A 17341-nucleotide genomic window follows, 5' to 3' on the forward strand; every position below is an offset into this window, starting at 1 on the left:
TAATGTTTTTAACCGCCGTTACTGCTATTTAGTGTAATTCTGTAAGTAGTTGCTGAAGGGCTGAACACTTATACATTTATGCTTGAAAGTAGACATAATATAATGTATTTCTAACTAGTATGCAGTGTTAATGTGTGAGGGATGGAGCTCATAGGTCCTGCCGGGGCGGTTCACTACTCCTCTGGTCTCAGACACGTCCAGGAGCGACACGAACAGTCGTACGCTCTCACTCTTTCTGCACGGTCTGGTTTGCATTAAGCAAAGTAGTCCTCAAGCTGTTTCTTCTTCCTTCACTTGCATGTCGGAGAGATCTTGGCCTAAGTCACAGTTCTGCAGTGTTCACCTTTTCCTCTCCATGACTCAACACAGAGCAACACACTCGCTTTGCTGACACACACACACACACACACACACACGTACGCACACACACACACACACACACACACATACACACACACGCAGACACATGCAGACACACGCAGACACATGCAGACACAGAACAAGTGGTGTCAGTGTGTCCTTCCAGCGCTGTGCATGTGGTTTGGACCTCTGGTTTTCCTGGCCCCATCTAGGTCTCCTAGGAAGCTGGTAGAAAGCGGAGAGACCGTGTCTTTCAGGGGTAGAAATTGTGTCTGTGTTCAAGGAATCCATAGCAGGGAAATGAAAGTTTGTCACGTTTGTGTGAAGGTTTAGCCTCCAGATTAGGGGAATGAGATGAGGCAGGGATTAGGGGGGGTATGGAGGTCTGTATGGCTGTCACTCAGGTGACAGGTATCAGTCCACCCTGGTCAGGGCTGGGAGGACAGGCCTAAAGCTGTCCCTACATGTATACAGGACAAACTCACTTTGGTCGACCTTTGCCTCCTCTCTTTTGTATGATTTTCATTGAGATATTCTGATTATCATGATTTTGATTATTGTTGTCATCATTCTTGTTATCATTATTATTTCTTGGATCATTAACAATATAAAGCTTTTTGACTCTCAAGTTGTTCTTCTCAATCCAATGGAAAACCCTGGCCAGTATATTGGCATCTTTTCAGCATGAGTCTCCCATTTGCTTGCTTGGTGTTGGAATGCATATCTCTCAAATGGAGGGTTGACGCAGGGTTGAAATGATTCATCCCTCTATTCCCATAGACTGGATTTTTTTTTCCTCTCCGATTTGTCTCTCTGAGCACAAATACGATTTGGCAGCGAGGAGAGTCTGCGTTCTCCTGGGACTAAAAGTATGTCTTTGCTGGTTTCCACCCCACTCCTCCTCCTTTCTTTCTCTCTCTTTCTGGCTCTTCCATTGTTTTTCCCCCCTGTTGCCATGACGATAGGGCCCTCGAGTCACCCTGGGCCCCGCTTTTTTGTTTGTCATGGTAACGCCTGTCAGATCGGAAGTTGCCCCTAGCAACTCCTCTGGACCTGGTGCTATTAGGAAAACAGTGTGTCCGCAGCAGACTCGCTGTACTAAAGCCTTGCACACTATATAACTCCTCACACACACACTGTTTCTTTCCTTCTTTCTGTCTTTCTTCCTATCCTCCTTTTCTGAAACGGAAACCGTTGCTGCAGATTCCACCCGTTTCAGTGTTTCACCATTTGTATATTAGCTTCTGGCTAGTTGGGTAGAATCCACATGCCTCTGCTGACCCACAATCCCGGGGCCCTGAATTGCGTCATTGAGAAGGAGCAACAGGCTTCACATGATAGCAATTACACACAGACGTCCTCTAGAAGGCCACAGACAACTACCATGCACACATTGTTGTGTTGAGGCTCCCATGCCTAAAGCATACTATAAACCAGCTGTCAGCAGTTGCGTCCCCTCCATCTATATATTATACACACTCACTCACTCACACACACACACACACACACACACATTCCTTCTTGGATGTTTTTCTATGCCACGCTAATATGTGATGTAAGCGAAACGCAGATTGAGAGAGGAGCTTTAGGTTTGAGGTTGCTAATGCTGTTGAACCCGCCCCCCGCACCCCTGTACTCCCCCCCCCCCAATCCCCCTCCCATTGTGAAAGTGAATCTGTGTGATGGTGTTTGTCTTGATGGCTGTGGGGTTTTGAGGATGCTTGCTCTCTATGGAAAGTGTCAAATCCCATGGATGGTGATGTAAAAAAATGATTTCAAAGAATTAAAAAATAAAAAACATACATACAAATCTCAGTTTTTTTTTTTTACGATTGTAGATGCTGTGTGTTTACTTCATGAGGTACAATTTATTTTCTCTTCACCTCTCAGTCTTGATAACAGGGTTGTTTTTGTGTTCACAGAGGATTGGTGTTTGGTATATTAGTGTTATACAGTATGAGCCTCAGATTACTCTAGGAGAATATCAATATCTACATGGACAGTTACAGGTTAAACACCAAAATCAGTCAACCATTTATTTCAACAACTGTAAATGCATGATAATGTAAGATAACGTAAACATGATGCAGGGTTGTATAGAATATATTTTTAAATGTATTCAGGTACTGAATACTGAAGACATGGCTCACAGGAGACATGTGTACACAGGAGCACTCAATACAACAGAAAATAATTGTTCAAAGAAGTATGGACACAGTAAACAAATATTTCATAGGAAATATTCTCAGAGGCATGCAAATAATGTCACTGGAAAATACTGTCAGCTTGTAAAATAGGGGTGACCTTGCAGAATGTTCTATTCAGCATAAAAGTGAACTGATTTCATGGCTGCAGTTCAAATGACCCAGGACAAGTGAATGCTGTGAATGCTTCAGCACTAACTACCCTGACTAAGAGTCTTCTTCTGTTTTAGTAGCTGGGAAACAAGTTGACATGTGACAGACATAGTTTTGTCTAGTCTCTCTCAACAGACTCGAGCGCCCACACGATACAGCATCCGTGAGAGGAGGTTTTGCCCAGATCTTTGACTTTAAAGCGGTACTGGTGGCACCACTAAATGAACTTGGGCTTTCCTCCACCTTCACCTTCACCCTGTCAGGGTCAGCCACTCCGTGTGGAAAAGCCATGGTGCAGTCAGGTGGACACAGATCCACATGTCTTCATCTTCACTCAGCTGAGCAGCTACTGTGTAGCAATGCAGAGTAGCAGCAATGTTGTGAGATCGATTGAGAAAAAGAATTTTAGTAAAAGTATTTTAGTATCTGTATTCTGAATACCCATTTTTAAAATGTATCATAACTTAAATGACTTAAAAATGTATTCTGAATGTAATACCTATTCAACCCTGCTTACAGTATGTGGGTCATTGTAGAAAAATGGTGGAGATTGGGGGTAGGGGAACATTTTTTAATTCAAATATTCAGAATCTTTCAACACATACCGTTATCTGATCAGCAATGTGTCAGGGATCTCTTTATCTGCTAACTGAACACATTTATAGCCATTCATTTTAATTCTATTTTCTACAATTAGAGACTCCCTTAAACAGAGAGAAACAAACTTAAATAAAGACAAAATATTTGACATCATTTCAACTTTCTTTATCACTGTGTTAGAAGTGTATTTCTGAGATTATATCCCCATCTTCTCTTCTATAAATTACAGTTTTTATTTTACAAAGCCTTAAACAAGAAATATTGAAAAAACATTTTCACTAATTTATTTGCATTATAACTGCCGTTTCGGGAGTGACATCATGGTTGCAGTTGTGACAACAGTGTTTCAAATATGGTAATTGTTTATCATATCAATATTTGGTTAGACACACATCTGACATCGCTTCAATCTTGTAGTTTATGGCATATTTAATCTGGAGCTGAACAGAATGTGTTTCGGTAGTGACTTCAAAAGTGGTCTCAAATTCTTTTTAAATCTGTTAAATATATCTTCATATTTCAATTTCTTATCAAAGAATCTTATGTTTCATTGATTTCATATAGATTTAAAAGTTATAAAAATCTTCAATTGTTTTATTTTTCAACATGAATTTTAGGACCCATGGCTGGGGACATCCAGCTCACAATAGACAGTGGTATAAAACACAGATTTTATATTACATGGGTAAATCAATATGTTGTTTATTGACTCAGAACAACATGACTTAATTTAATATCAAAAGGACATTTATCTCTTTTACATAAATAAATGTTTAATTATTGACTGGGGACACAATTTGCACCATTTCAATAGAATGACCCAGTGCATAATGCACTTAATTATTATTAGTTGAGCCTACCTAGTTCATATACTGTAGTACTATACAACTCAAAAAATCCCAACAATACAGAGCACGACAATTCTTTGGAGGTAGTACACTATTTTGACACAAGATGGCAGTATGTCCATTCCAGGCCTGTTCACTTCTCCAGACAGAGGGAAAGAATGGCAACTACGTATAATGTGCAGTATTACAGTTGTCTCAGACTGCCTGAGACCTGACAAGGCCATGAACAAATGAGAACATCTGAAGTGTCTATAGCAGCGTAGCTCTGTTGTACTCCTCATATCACGAGGTTATGGAATGATTCACAGTGACGCAGGTAAAACAATTAGATGGCATGTTATCATTTTTACAGAGGAGGGTTGCACAAGATTCAACTGGTAGTTAAAGAGATAGTTACATACAACACATTCTAAACAACACATTTTCCATTGAACTTATAGGGATGTGTTTTTTTTTTTAAACCCTTTTTTTACTGTATTTTTTTTTACTCAATTGCCACTGACCCTTCAAGAGAATTCCCTCAAGGCAGGGACTCAATGACTCTAGCATGTCTTCAGAGATGCCATAACTTAACTCCAATACGAGTCTCACTTGTTTTTTCCACAATGTTGGGACATTGACTTTCTAGGTAAGTGGCTTGGTTAGCTTTCTCTATCACACAGCCTCCCCTCTTCCCCTCAGGGAGGGCAGATGGACACTGGTTTGAGATGTGGCAGCAGGGGGTGCAGGGTTCAGACGATGGGCATCCAGCGGGGGCGGGCTTTCACTTGTTGTGAGGCAACAGGCCTTCAGCAGGCTTTTACTGTGGACCCGGGCACTCTGGGCATTACCTGGCACACCCACCCCCACTGAGGACGAGGAGCCAGAGAGGGTCCTCCAGCAGCCAGACGAGGGATCAGAGGCTGGGGAGGGAGCACCAAGAGGCTGGGTGGCGGGGGTGGAGGGGCAGGGGGCCGGAGGAGGGACTGTGGATCTGAGGAGGGACCCTGGACCCTTATTGGGACTGTATGAATGACCCAGCCCCTTGATGGTTCTCCTTTCTCGTCTAAAGCAGCGGCAACGCAGAATGTTCTGGAAGGCTCTCTTGAACTCCTGGCTGAAGCAGGGATAGATGATGGGGTTGATGCAGCTGTTGAGGTAGCCCAGCCAGAAGGTGATCTTAAAGACGGTGTCAGAGGGTCTGTGAGATGGGAAGATGGAGCCTGTGGACACAGACACATGCACACACACACCCACCCACACGTGCATGTACACACACACACACACACACACACACACACACACACACACACACACACACACACACACACACACACACACACACACACACACACACACACACACCAGTTTTATTGGTCTCTACCACATACAGTAGTTGTCCATATACATTAAATCATAAATCACTGGCTTCATGGGCTGGAAACAGAGATCAAATGTCCTGTTGACCATTCTCTGCATTGAATAACCATTTCTAACTATAGAGTGAGCACTTTTACATTGTTTTTTTAAATTCCAGGCACTCAGACTTGCTTACCCGCTGTTACTCTGAAAGCCTTTCTAAAGTTGTTCTCTAAATGTCTTTAGTCTTTGAACTCTTTCCTTCCCTTAATCTGACATTCTCAGGGGCATCAGTTGAAAGCGGGCATATATATCGTGCTTCGAGGCCTGAAGGTCTGTTTCAATAGAAATGAACAGACAGTTTTGAATAGTTTTCTGTCTTGGAAACCTGAGAGGTGATTGAGAGTGTCAGCTCAAACTACACAGCTTCATGCCCTTGTGTTTGTTGTTGAGAATGGCTTTCAAAAAGAAAATATGGAATACTGTTCAGGTTCATTCCATTACTTCCCTGCGTAAAAACCTATTCCGCCCTGCTCTGGTATTTTACTGGCTCTATGTTATGTTGGCAGTAATTGAATTCCTGATGAAACACAGCCCAAGACGATGATGTCATGGACTGTAAAGTATAAGACAACAAAAAATATAGCCATGAATTATTAAAATATCTGAACTGCCCATTATGAAATACATTAAATCATCAATCTTTTTGAAAGCACACGCAGAACACAAGCAACATGTATGTTCAGCAGCAACACAAAGGATGGTTAAATCTATATGTCATTACATGCACTGATAATCTGCTCATAAGCAGCAGATGAGTCAGACCCCAATCTCCTATCCTCTTACATTCAACATTTGTCAGCTACTTAATCAGGGATAGTAAAATCGCTGTTGTGTGTAGCCATTATATTGAACGTAATCAATCACATTCTCAGAGGACATTGAGGCTATTGAAAGCGCTGATGACAGCTTCACAACTTCACAGCAACGTTGGTTTTGTCTATGATCAGAGGATCACATATCTGTCCTCTCAATCTTCCATCTCTCAAATTGTCACAATATAAATGAAGATTTCAGAATTAGGTAATGCATGAAAATGTAATGTCCTCTCATTGTCTTTCAAATGAGTGAGGGACTGATAAGACTAAAGACAGCTTTAGCTGCAACTACCATTCGTATAACAATGACTTTCCTTTGCATTGCTTGAGGCTCCTAATAGACTTTTGGCTCGCTGTGCCAGAAAGTAAACATGCAGAAAATAAGCCCCTTTGCCTTTTCCCTCCTCTCTGCCTCTCCATCAATACATTCATTTCCATTCAATCTTGCCACAGCACTTTTCCATTGAGAGGTAGGATTTACCATTTTACAGTTCAGTAGATTTGAATGGTGGGGTATATTTTCAGAGATTTGCAAGGAAAGCTTCCATGACAAGAAAATGACACAATATGAGGCCATTGGCAATCACTCTCTATGCAGTGGAAGGTTCATGTAGTGAGTAAATCAAGGGATTATTTCCCCTTCTGAGAAAACCAACTTCCCTGTTGCCATTTGCTCTGATATAATGGTATGACAATTGATCTGGCTCTAATTTACATCCATTTTCCATGTAATTTTCATATGATACATATCATTTTAATAATAATTCTTAAAAAAAACACAGATGCATCAGATAGGAAGAAGAAAAGAGCATTGCGGAATACCAACCAATAGGTAAAACCAGGAAGAAGGGCAGCCAGCAGAGAACAAAGCAGCCCACAACAATGCCCAGAGTCTTGGCTGCCTTCTTCTCACGTGAGAACTTCAGCAGCCGTATCAGAGCACAGGTTGTGTATCTCCGCCTCTTGGTCCCGTTCTCTCCCTTCTCTTCCTGCACCTCTGCGACAGTGGCTTTCCCCCGGTGCACCCTCAGCATCACCCCCTCCGTCTCCCTCCCCTCCCTCTTCCCTCCCGGGCCCCCCCCCGGGCCCCCCCCCCTGCCCCGCCTCCGTGCCACCACATACACCCGGCAGTACATGGCCAGGATGACAGCCAGTGGCACGTAGAAAGACACCAGCGCTGAGAAAATAGCATAAAACGGTTCCTCTGTGATCCGGCACACGGTCTCGTCCTCAGGATCGGGCTCTTTCCAGCCAAACAGTGGCCCCACGGATATGGCAGCAGAGAGGCACCAGAGAGCCACCACCGCGATGGCGCCGCGCCGTTCGGTGGCCATGGCTGGGTAGCGCAGCGGGTAGCTGACAGCCAGGCAGCGGTCCACAGAGATGACGCACAGGCTGAGGATGGAGGCCGTGCAGCAGAGCACATCCAGGGCGGCCCAGGCGCTGCAGAGCGTCCGGCCGAACACCCAGCGGCCGAGGGCCTCCAACGTGGCCGAGAAGGGCAGCACGGTGGAGCTCAGGAGCAGGTCGGCCGCCGCCAGGTTGGCGATGAAGTAGTGCGTGACGGATCGCAGGTGGCGGTGGCACACCACCGAGAGGATGACCAGGATGTTGCCTACAACCCCTAAGATGACAAACATCCCCAGCACCAGCCCCAGAGCCACCACCTTGGCAACGTCTATCTCTGGGAAGGAGGAGGAGCTGCAGTTAGGACAGCTCTCTGAGACAGAGGGAGCGCTCACATTCTCATCTGAGGGCACCATGTTTCACTTGAAGTTTTTTTTTTTTAAAGGGTTAATCAATCTGTTAACTGTCTTTTTTGTGTGTTAATACCTGTCAAAACAACCTCACGCAAACTTCCGCTGCAGAGCTGGATTCTGCCGATTAGGACTCCCTTTCACGCCAGTCGTCACTCACTGATACTTGATGCCAGGAGGCCTTGCCAGCGGCTGTATGTCTCACGTTGGCAGGGATGTTTGAATACACTGACAGGTCATGGTCTCGATTAATCATCAGCTCTGCGGCTGCCTGCCGCGTCTTCTGTCTGTTTAGTTAGACTGCTGTAGGGGTTTCTGAGTGCTATGCAACACAATTCAAACTGATACATATTCTGGTGTTAATTCGGTGTCACCTCTGTGCCTCTCACTAATGGATTGGATTGAGATTGATGGTCGAAACTTGTTGGACAGATGATTTCATCGAAGAGTAGTCCCACTAAAAACACAGGGAAAAACAAGAGATCAGTCAACAAGACAGCTTGCAGGGCTTTAATCCCTATGATCAAAAATGTTCACTGATTACAAACATGATTGATGTGGAGAATACGCCTTGGGTCTCAGTACAATTATGTGTCATTATCCATCACTTAAGAGGGTGTGACCCCATGTTGAGGGTGATCATGTTGAAAACCACTAGACTGCAACAAAAACGTTGTGGTGTAAAAATGTCATACCTGCACACACACACACACACACACACACACACACGCACACGCACACACACAGAAGTGCTGAATATACACACACATTTACATAATGAGTTTAGGTTTAGGAGAGCTTAGCTTAGCTTGAGTTACAGTGAAGGGACACACTGTGTAATATCCTCTCCCCCAAGACATCGTCTCGATGTGAATGTGCCTGACTTCATGCATCATTAACTACAGAGCTACAGAGAAAACACAGTTCCAGGATGACTGAACAGATAGAAGTACTTTCTATTTGCTTTTCATCAACATAACATAAAAACCCTGTCAGTCTGTTTGACACCCCATGCATAAAACCTTACCACAGTCAGGCTGTACAACCATCGGTAGTGAAGATGTGTAAGTTACGAGGACCCAGCAAAGCATAAAGGTTAAGAAAATGTATGGATAAATGTTAAACAGAAAATGTATGGATAAAAGTTAATTTTCGCCCAGGGCATATAAATGTGTCTGGAACACGTGCAGGATTCATTAACAGGGCTATGTCTGAAAGGCACAGGCTCTAGAGTGTAACTCATCGTCCAGATGACAGGGCCAGGAATTGAACGTCACAGAGGGGGCTGTGCATTACAGATCTGAAGGGCATGGGGAATGATAATTCCACTCAGTACCACTCTGGCTGTACGTGTTGGAGATATGGGATGTCACTGAATGAGATAAATGTTTAGGGAAGTCGGCTATGAAAAGGGCTAGTGATTAGAGCCATTGCAGAACACTATCACTATGCTGTTCACATGATCCTGCTGCAGGATCAAAGGCAGTGTTATTTTACCAGCTTCAATGAGGCGGAAAGATTGATTTTATCTTAGCTTTTAGGCTTTTGTTTTGATGGCTAGAGGGCGTGATATAATATGATATGAGATGACGTAAGAAAGGGTGGCTGGGATTCTAGAGCTTTCTTAGATGGAGGAATAAATAGAATGTATGAGACCACTATGATCAACATGAGTATGCTTTGCCAAGAAACAGTCCAGAGAGAAATAGACACTGACCTTGTACCAACACTGTCTGGTAAATCTGTTCATATACATTGAAAATTAGAACAGCCGAGACAACTAAACATTCACAGGCAGTTGTCCGACAGTAGAGTGGATTGATTAACTCAAGTCCCTGAACTACTGGAGATCATTAAATGTGCAGTACCCTCTCCCCACCAGAAATGACCAACCTTAAAGGTAGACTCTGGTATATGACGTCACACCTGTGAAAACAGGGCAACCTTCATCAAAGATGTTGTAGTGAACAAGAGCAAGCGAAAGCGTCCACTCGTTTCACTGCCCTCCGACATAAGACGACAAAGCGCATGTGCCAATCGCATTCAGCTCTACAGTGTAAATTCTCTAGTCTGTTGCAGCTCTGGCAGCGTCGCCCCACTCGTTTTTGCTATCAACGTCATATCCCAGAGTCTATTTTTAACTTATTAAGGTAATCACGACAACCTAGAGCCACAGAGCCATCTACTTATAGACAATTAAGTGCCCATGAGGACCTTGAGGACTCACTGTTCTATCATAGAAGGCTCAGATTCAGGGTCTGTTGTCACTGTGCAGAGTGCATTTGATATAGGAATCCCGTGAGGTGATATACCACTAATGAATAATGTCTGTATCTGTAATGTGTTTAGATTCCTGTTTCATTCCTGAGCCGCATTGTACTGCTCAGCTAAACTACCATCCACTTTCTGAACAACATCCATACATTTAGCCTTTAGCTCCTCATTTATCTGCTTGTTCACACACCCCTTTCCCAATCTCTTCTAATTTATCTCTGTGTCCTTTCTCACATCGCTTCCCTCTCTTAGTCACGCAATGATCCTTCAGGCGAGAAATATCCTTATCCAAAATCAACATGAAGATGCACCACTTTGGAGAACAAGGGTCACAGTATTTTTTGGTCACAGTATTTTCTCATGTACACACCTGAACTATTTGGAAAACATGGTGACTCAAAAAATGATTGCGCTTTAAAGCTTTATAAGCAATCTTTGTCATCCTGCTGAGTGACAAAATCAGGCCATACTGATATACGATTCACAGTATTGATTGTGTTATAACTTACTCAGTTTTGATTGATGTCCAATAAGTGAACAGCAGAATGTGCCATGGTGAGAGTAGGCTTACAGCAGTAGTTCTAACTGGCTGTGAATGTCTGAACACAGACATATTGCTGAACTCATGTGGTGGCAGCGAGATGACTACGTTAACTCATGTGGTGGCAGCGAGATGACTACGTTACAAGATGAGTTATGAGACAGTGTGGTGCCATTCAAGAAACCTCCCCCACAAATCAGCCACATCTCTGTTCAGACTGTTGCCTTTGTTATGGCTAGCATGTGAGCCAATCATATCTATTAAATTAACATCACAATTAGCCTAGCTTTTTGTTAAGCAGGATATCAAATTCCGGAACAGGGTTGGTGCTGACCTGAGAGCAAACTCATCACATCACACTCGTCCCACAGAAGCAGCAAATTATTATCCAATGCCATATTACTGTAGAGAGAGAGATGGAAGAGAGAAACTGTTTATTTATACTTAATGATGAGGCAGACCAAACACTGGATTCAAGTTTCAGTATAAGTAAAGCTTGATTAGGAGAGAAGTGAGACAAATGTGAGACAGTCTACCTATGATAAGACAAACTACCTATTATAAGACAAAGCCTATCTCTCCCTACTGCACATACAGGCAATGACAAATATAGCAGTGGTGTCTCTCAGACGCAGGTGTTTGAATGACAGGTATCCTCAGTATAGGATCATTTGGGAGTGAGAGTCCAAAGTTATTATCATAAACATGCATCATCGTCCTATGCGTCAGGGATACAAGCTGTTCTCTCAGCTGTCTTTGTCAAAAAATGATGAAAGGGGAATGATGTTCCATCTGCAATAAATGTACATGAGGCAATCTTAATTTCTGCATAGCTTCACATGCCATGCACCTGGTTCTTATGAAACGCTTGGGACTTAGTTATGCTGTACAAACTGTTGTCATTCCAATGCTGAATTGACTTTGTTCTGTACTCTTTTCTTTGATAAAAGGTAAAACATTCAAGGGAGTCTAATCCTTAATTGAACCATTGATTGGGGGTCACTATTGCTGATATTTACAAACCACTAAGTCAAACAAACATTAGGTGATTACTAATGTACTAATGTTTTTTATTTCTTGTGCTCTAAAGTACTAGCATAAGGCTTCAGGTAAATATTGGGTAATGTATGTGGAAACACTCATTCGGTATGTGACCAGTGACCAGGACAGCTCTTGACTGGCAAAATATTTATGTTATGAAAAATAATTTATATAAAGTATTTATTCTCATGCTGACTTTATAATTGATTGATTGTTTGATAACATCATTCTATTTGAGGTATGCCAAAGTTCCTAATTAGAAACAATGATGTCGCGACGATGCAGGAAATTCGCAAATGCAAATGGCTTGTTCAGCGCTCAGCCTATAAAGCATACCAACTGAATTACTCGTCAATTTCTTCTCAAGATAGTATTTGAAAAAATATTGGAAAATGGTTCAGAATACATTTTGGCGATATTCTATCTGGGTATTTGTCGACCAGATTTACACATCATCTGAGTGGATAACTGACAAGCACTGTTATTGAGAAAAATGTATCAAATAGAGGCATAAGGAACATGAACTATTTAAATGTGAGCTCCACTCAGACAGAGACAATACAGAGAATAATAATACAGTGCTAACTTAAGCGGCAATCGTTTTTAGTTTTAAAGAACTAAACCATCAGTTTTAGTGTTTTAGTTTCAGAGTTCGTTGTGAAAAAAAGTAAGTAGCCCATTTACCAAATCACATTATTTCAGAGCGCATGATATTGAAGAGTGAATGCTTACCTTTTTCCTCCCTTTGCACAAAAGTATCAAAGTGTGCAGCCAGGGTAATTATAACTGTCTATAGATCAGACATTAACTAAATCGAAAGACTGCATTTGATTTCAGTCTTCATTACCAAGACCCACATCCTTTGTAAATTGAGGCGTCTTGCTGCCACGCTGCTGTACTAGAGAAAATGAAATCTCTCGGGACGCGCACTTGTCCAGATATCCAACCACTGAGATTGCACCACCCCTCCTAGATCTGGTCCTGGGCTTTACGTGCATCTTTCTCGCTCACGCTGAGCCTAGCTGCACATACAGTAAAGCCCTAGACCACCCCTAACCTCCCCCATCCCTACCAATATCCAACGTCACCTGTATAGTTGTCTTCTTTTCTTTTACATTTCACATGCTGTAGGACCTAGTCTGATCAAGTCACATGTGCAGTAGGTTTTCACTGAAAGTTATTCCTTCTGTGTGGTGGTCAGGGTTGGCTATACTGTTTCCTTGGTTCTAACTATAGGTTAAGTTTGAATTGATAAAAGGTAAGAATTGATAAAAGGACTGATTGGGTCAGAGTACTCTGATCCTGTCTGAGATAAGGGTCAACTTCCACCCAATTACCATGTTAAGTTCATTCATGGATATATGTGTGTGTGTGTGTGTGTGTGTGTATGTGTGCGTGCGTGCGCGCGCATGCATGTGTTTTGTCTCTGTACTACAACCAAAAGATAACAATGCTGAAGGCTGAAGATTTAAATGCATGGGATACATCATATGTACATAATGTATGATTGGATCAGGTATGACTGAACTGTAACCCCGCATTAGCTAAGAGAAATCAAGATGCAAGGTAACTGCACAGTCAAAATGTCCATTCTTCATTTGATCAAAGCATAGGCTCTGTAAGGTGCAATTGAGGAAGATACACCCTGTGGTGCATACTATACGACAGTAGACTGCACCTAACAATATAACTGCAGGCATTGTGCGTTACTCTGTAGATGGTCAACAGATGAGGGCACTGATTTCATGTCAAACCCTCCGGAGATACACTAAGAGAAGAAATGGTTTCCTCCAGGAACACTTTTGTGCATCAATTCAACTGTTTGTGGTGCCACCGTGCCACAAATCTCAAGTTTTGACGTGCTTTAGTTTTGAGAGTAGCAACCTTTACCTACTCTGTTAGAATTCTGGATGGCATAACCCGCCATGGGAAGTATGTACAGTAGTAGTGACAAAAAGGACGGCAAAAAAGGTCTTTGGACTCAGATCTATCAAAAATACATATTTTGTGTTCCCCAATGTACATGCTGAAAGTGAAAAAAGTCACAAAGTGCGTAGTGCAAACAGTGGGTTAAGGTTAGGTTAAGGTTAGGTTAAGGTTAGGTTAAAGTTAGGTTAAGGTTAGGTTAAGGTTAGGTTAAGGTTAGGTTAAAGAGCAAGTTGGAACAAACGTGTCAGCGTAACATGCTTTCGTCTGTGCTGTAGAGAATAGAATGATAACCCGATGTTCTCACACAACAATATCATCACATGGTGGAAGAAAAAATAGAGTTGATTACTTTGCAGTTTAAGCATAGTTTAAGACCTGGTCAAGACCTCAATTGGTTACATAATCCCAATACACTATGTGCAGCTGTGATCATTAAACAGAAGAAGATTCACTGGCTCTTAGCTCTGCTGGAAAGGCTTGATGCCACCAACACTCATTTCAACAGAGGGGAGCATAAGGAGAAGGCAGCAGTGTCATTATTCAGGGTTAGCGCTCTCTGTCCCATTGTTACTTCTTCTCTCAGTATGATGGGTAAGAAGATTAAATGTGAATTGAAAACGGGTTGTTCATTGAAACCTGTTCTTGCCCCTGTTTGGTTAACAGCTCAAGTCAGGTGAAGGGTTGACACAGGTTTGTATAGCCTACAGCCTTCTGGTAAAAAATGAGACTGATGATCAGTCGTTTCAAATTGACATGCAGGGCATGTAGGGGCTTTACAGCTCAGCATTCTGTTGTGCTTACTGTGTGGTGACCCACTGTTCACAGTACAGTACATGGAGCCTCTTACCGATAACTTCTCATTTATATTCAAGCAGCGCTTGCAGTATAGCCAAACAAATTCATTCAAACTTCTCCTGACATACAGTATATTACTTATGAGACAGAGACAAACAAACACAAAGAAAATGGAGAGGCAGACAGAGGAAAGGCAGAAAAATGGACACATAAAATGAAAGAGCGAGTGAAGCTATATGTAGAGAGAGGTAGTGAGGTAGCGGGGTATAGTCAAAGGGAATAATAGAGGTGCAATTTGGCTCTCCACAGTGTTGTTTGTATAATGGGCGCTGAGACAAGACGGTGTGCAGGGAATATTAAAGACATGAGTCTATTTCGCTTTGCCACAAGACTCTGTAGTTACCGGTTGGCACTGGAGGAACTCCAAACTGAGACCACATATGTGCTTACAGTAGTAATTATTAGCAAATATTAAAGGCCATTAAACTGTACACCACTAATGATAGCACAACAGTCTCAACTGACTGACAGGAGGAGACGTCTAGCATTATAGTTGAAATGAGTAATAGTTCTTTGGTGCTTGACAAATAATGAGCTTCTGTATATGGACTGTTACAAATGCTTTCTAAATGCGTATAATGTGCATACCAATTTCTAATCTATTCATAATTCAGTTTTAAAGGTAATGTCAATCCATTGATGACTCTATGGTACTTAACATTACATATACAATGGAATGAAGGGCGACTACTGTAGGCCTACTGCGTTGTCTTTCCAGATAATTCAGTCTGAATCAGAAGCTTCAGGAAAAGCTTCTGATGTCAGAGGATTCTCAAGCGACTATGATGACCCTGTATTAAACGAGAGGTAGCTAGCTAGCCTCGCACTTCACGGTTGGTCTAACATTGCCCGCCGACTTCAGATGTTTCTAAGATGATTACATCCTGCTACAGCTGAAGCTTCTACAGTAAGCCGCACTCAACTATATGACACTCGGCTGACAGGAAATACAATTTCGTCTTATCAGCTCCAGGTGGATAATTGTTGAATTATTCATAGGAAGCAAATACTGGCTTGTGTTAGATTACTGTTTCTAATTGTACACCCAGTTTCCTTCCAGAATACAGGAACCAGTCTGAGTGAGGACAGGTAGGCAACCCTACATGCTTCCCATAATGAAGACATTGAGCGATGATGCTAAGACAAACCGTATACATATATTTCATATATCTGAGTATGACTCACCTGTGGGGCTGGGTGAGATGACTGGGTGAGATGACAATTTGTTTTGTTGTCTTGAGCATCTTGGAAGGAATTTATAGTTTCAATTTTCATTGAATCCATGGTCAGCATCAAAACATGAATCACAGCTGATGATGGTCCAAATAATTATTCTCATTCATGTTCTTCAACAACAAAACTCCCACTTATGCATGCATTCAATTGGTCTGTCAATCACACACACGTCGACTTTCATTAAAACATATTCATGCTTGCAGCCAAACCTCCTAACTTGCCAACACATTTTCTGTCATGAATGACAGTTATTGAACCACTCATAATCATCATTCATGCAACAAACATTGCCATCATCAAGCCTCCTCCCAGTCTGCACAATACTGAACAGTAGCCATACAGCCAACACCAGGGCAAATGCGGGACATGTAATAGTTTAGCTGTGATATTGATCTCCCTTGCCCTACATCCACCTCCAGATTGAAGCTGTACCAGACTGAACAATGTATGGTCATGGAGTTCATGATATGAATTGACAAGACTAACACACACCTAAAATCAATCAATTGAATGTTTGGCAGTGGGGCCTTTTTCCTAGCTGCACAGCATGGTTGAAGTTTCAAAGAAATTGTGTCAATTCTAATTTAATTCTTCATGCTGGACAGGAGGACCCTGCACTGATGCTGCCTGCGGCTACAAAGTGACACACACAGGCACTTTCATTACTGCAGACATAGAAGCAAACCGTAAACGTTTTAATAATGAAAAGACACAGAAATGGCAGGCCCAATTCATCAAGAAATGCATTCCTCCAGAGGGGAAAATGGAATTTAAAATGAGAACTAGTGTTCCATTAACTTATACTGCCAGGGGGGCAGGGGAAGGGTGAGAGAGCAATGTGGATTTACCATACGTTGGCCTATAGGCTATAGAGAGAGATAACATCATTGTCCTAAATGAGGAACCTAAATGAAAATGAAAACGAGAGACATGCTTCTATCAGGGCATTTGTTGATATATAGAAAGCCCACTCATATGGCTTCTTTGTGTCTGGGTTGACACACTGTTATTGACTTGAAGCATCTGCTATCGTTGTGCAAACAGTGGGCTTGCCAATGATGTATGTTTAATTAGCATGTTAGTTTAACATTGTCTTATTTCTACTATGTATCTATCAAAAGATCCGGGTCTGATTTGAATGAGCACAAATGTTGTCAAATTAGATTAAGTACAGAGACAACGAAATGCAGTTAGCATCTAACCAGAAGTGCAAAAAAGCAGAAAAGTGCAGTGTGAACAGTATATACAGGTAGTGCAGTATATGCGCAGTATAGTAGTGCAGTATAGTATAAGTAGTGCAGTGTAAGCAGTATATGAATTAGCAGTA

The 17341-nt window shown here is 42.2% G+C and overlaps 1 protein-coding gene across 1 annotated transcript; it reads right to left on the bottom strand.

Annotated features, from left to right (window-relative positions):
* Positions 1–4819: 4819 nt before the first annotated feature.
* adra1ab (adrenoceptor alpha 1Ab) lies at positions 4820–8144 on the bottom strand (the record flags this gene model as incomplete). The annotated part of the gene is made up of 2 exons (XM_083670022.1): positions 4820–5367; positions 7208–8144. 2 exons carry the CDS (start codon positions 8142–8144, stop codon positions 4820–4822), a joined length of 1485 nt encoding a protein of 494 aa, XP_083526148.1.
* Positions 8145–17341: the final 9197 nt, after the last annotated feature.

Source organism: Argentina silus, assembly GCF_951799395.1.
Source record: "Argentina silus genome assembly, chromosome: 5".
Lineage (NCBI taxonomy): Eukaryota > Metazoa > Chordata > Actinopteri > Argentiniformes > Argentinidae > Argentina > Argentina silus.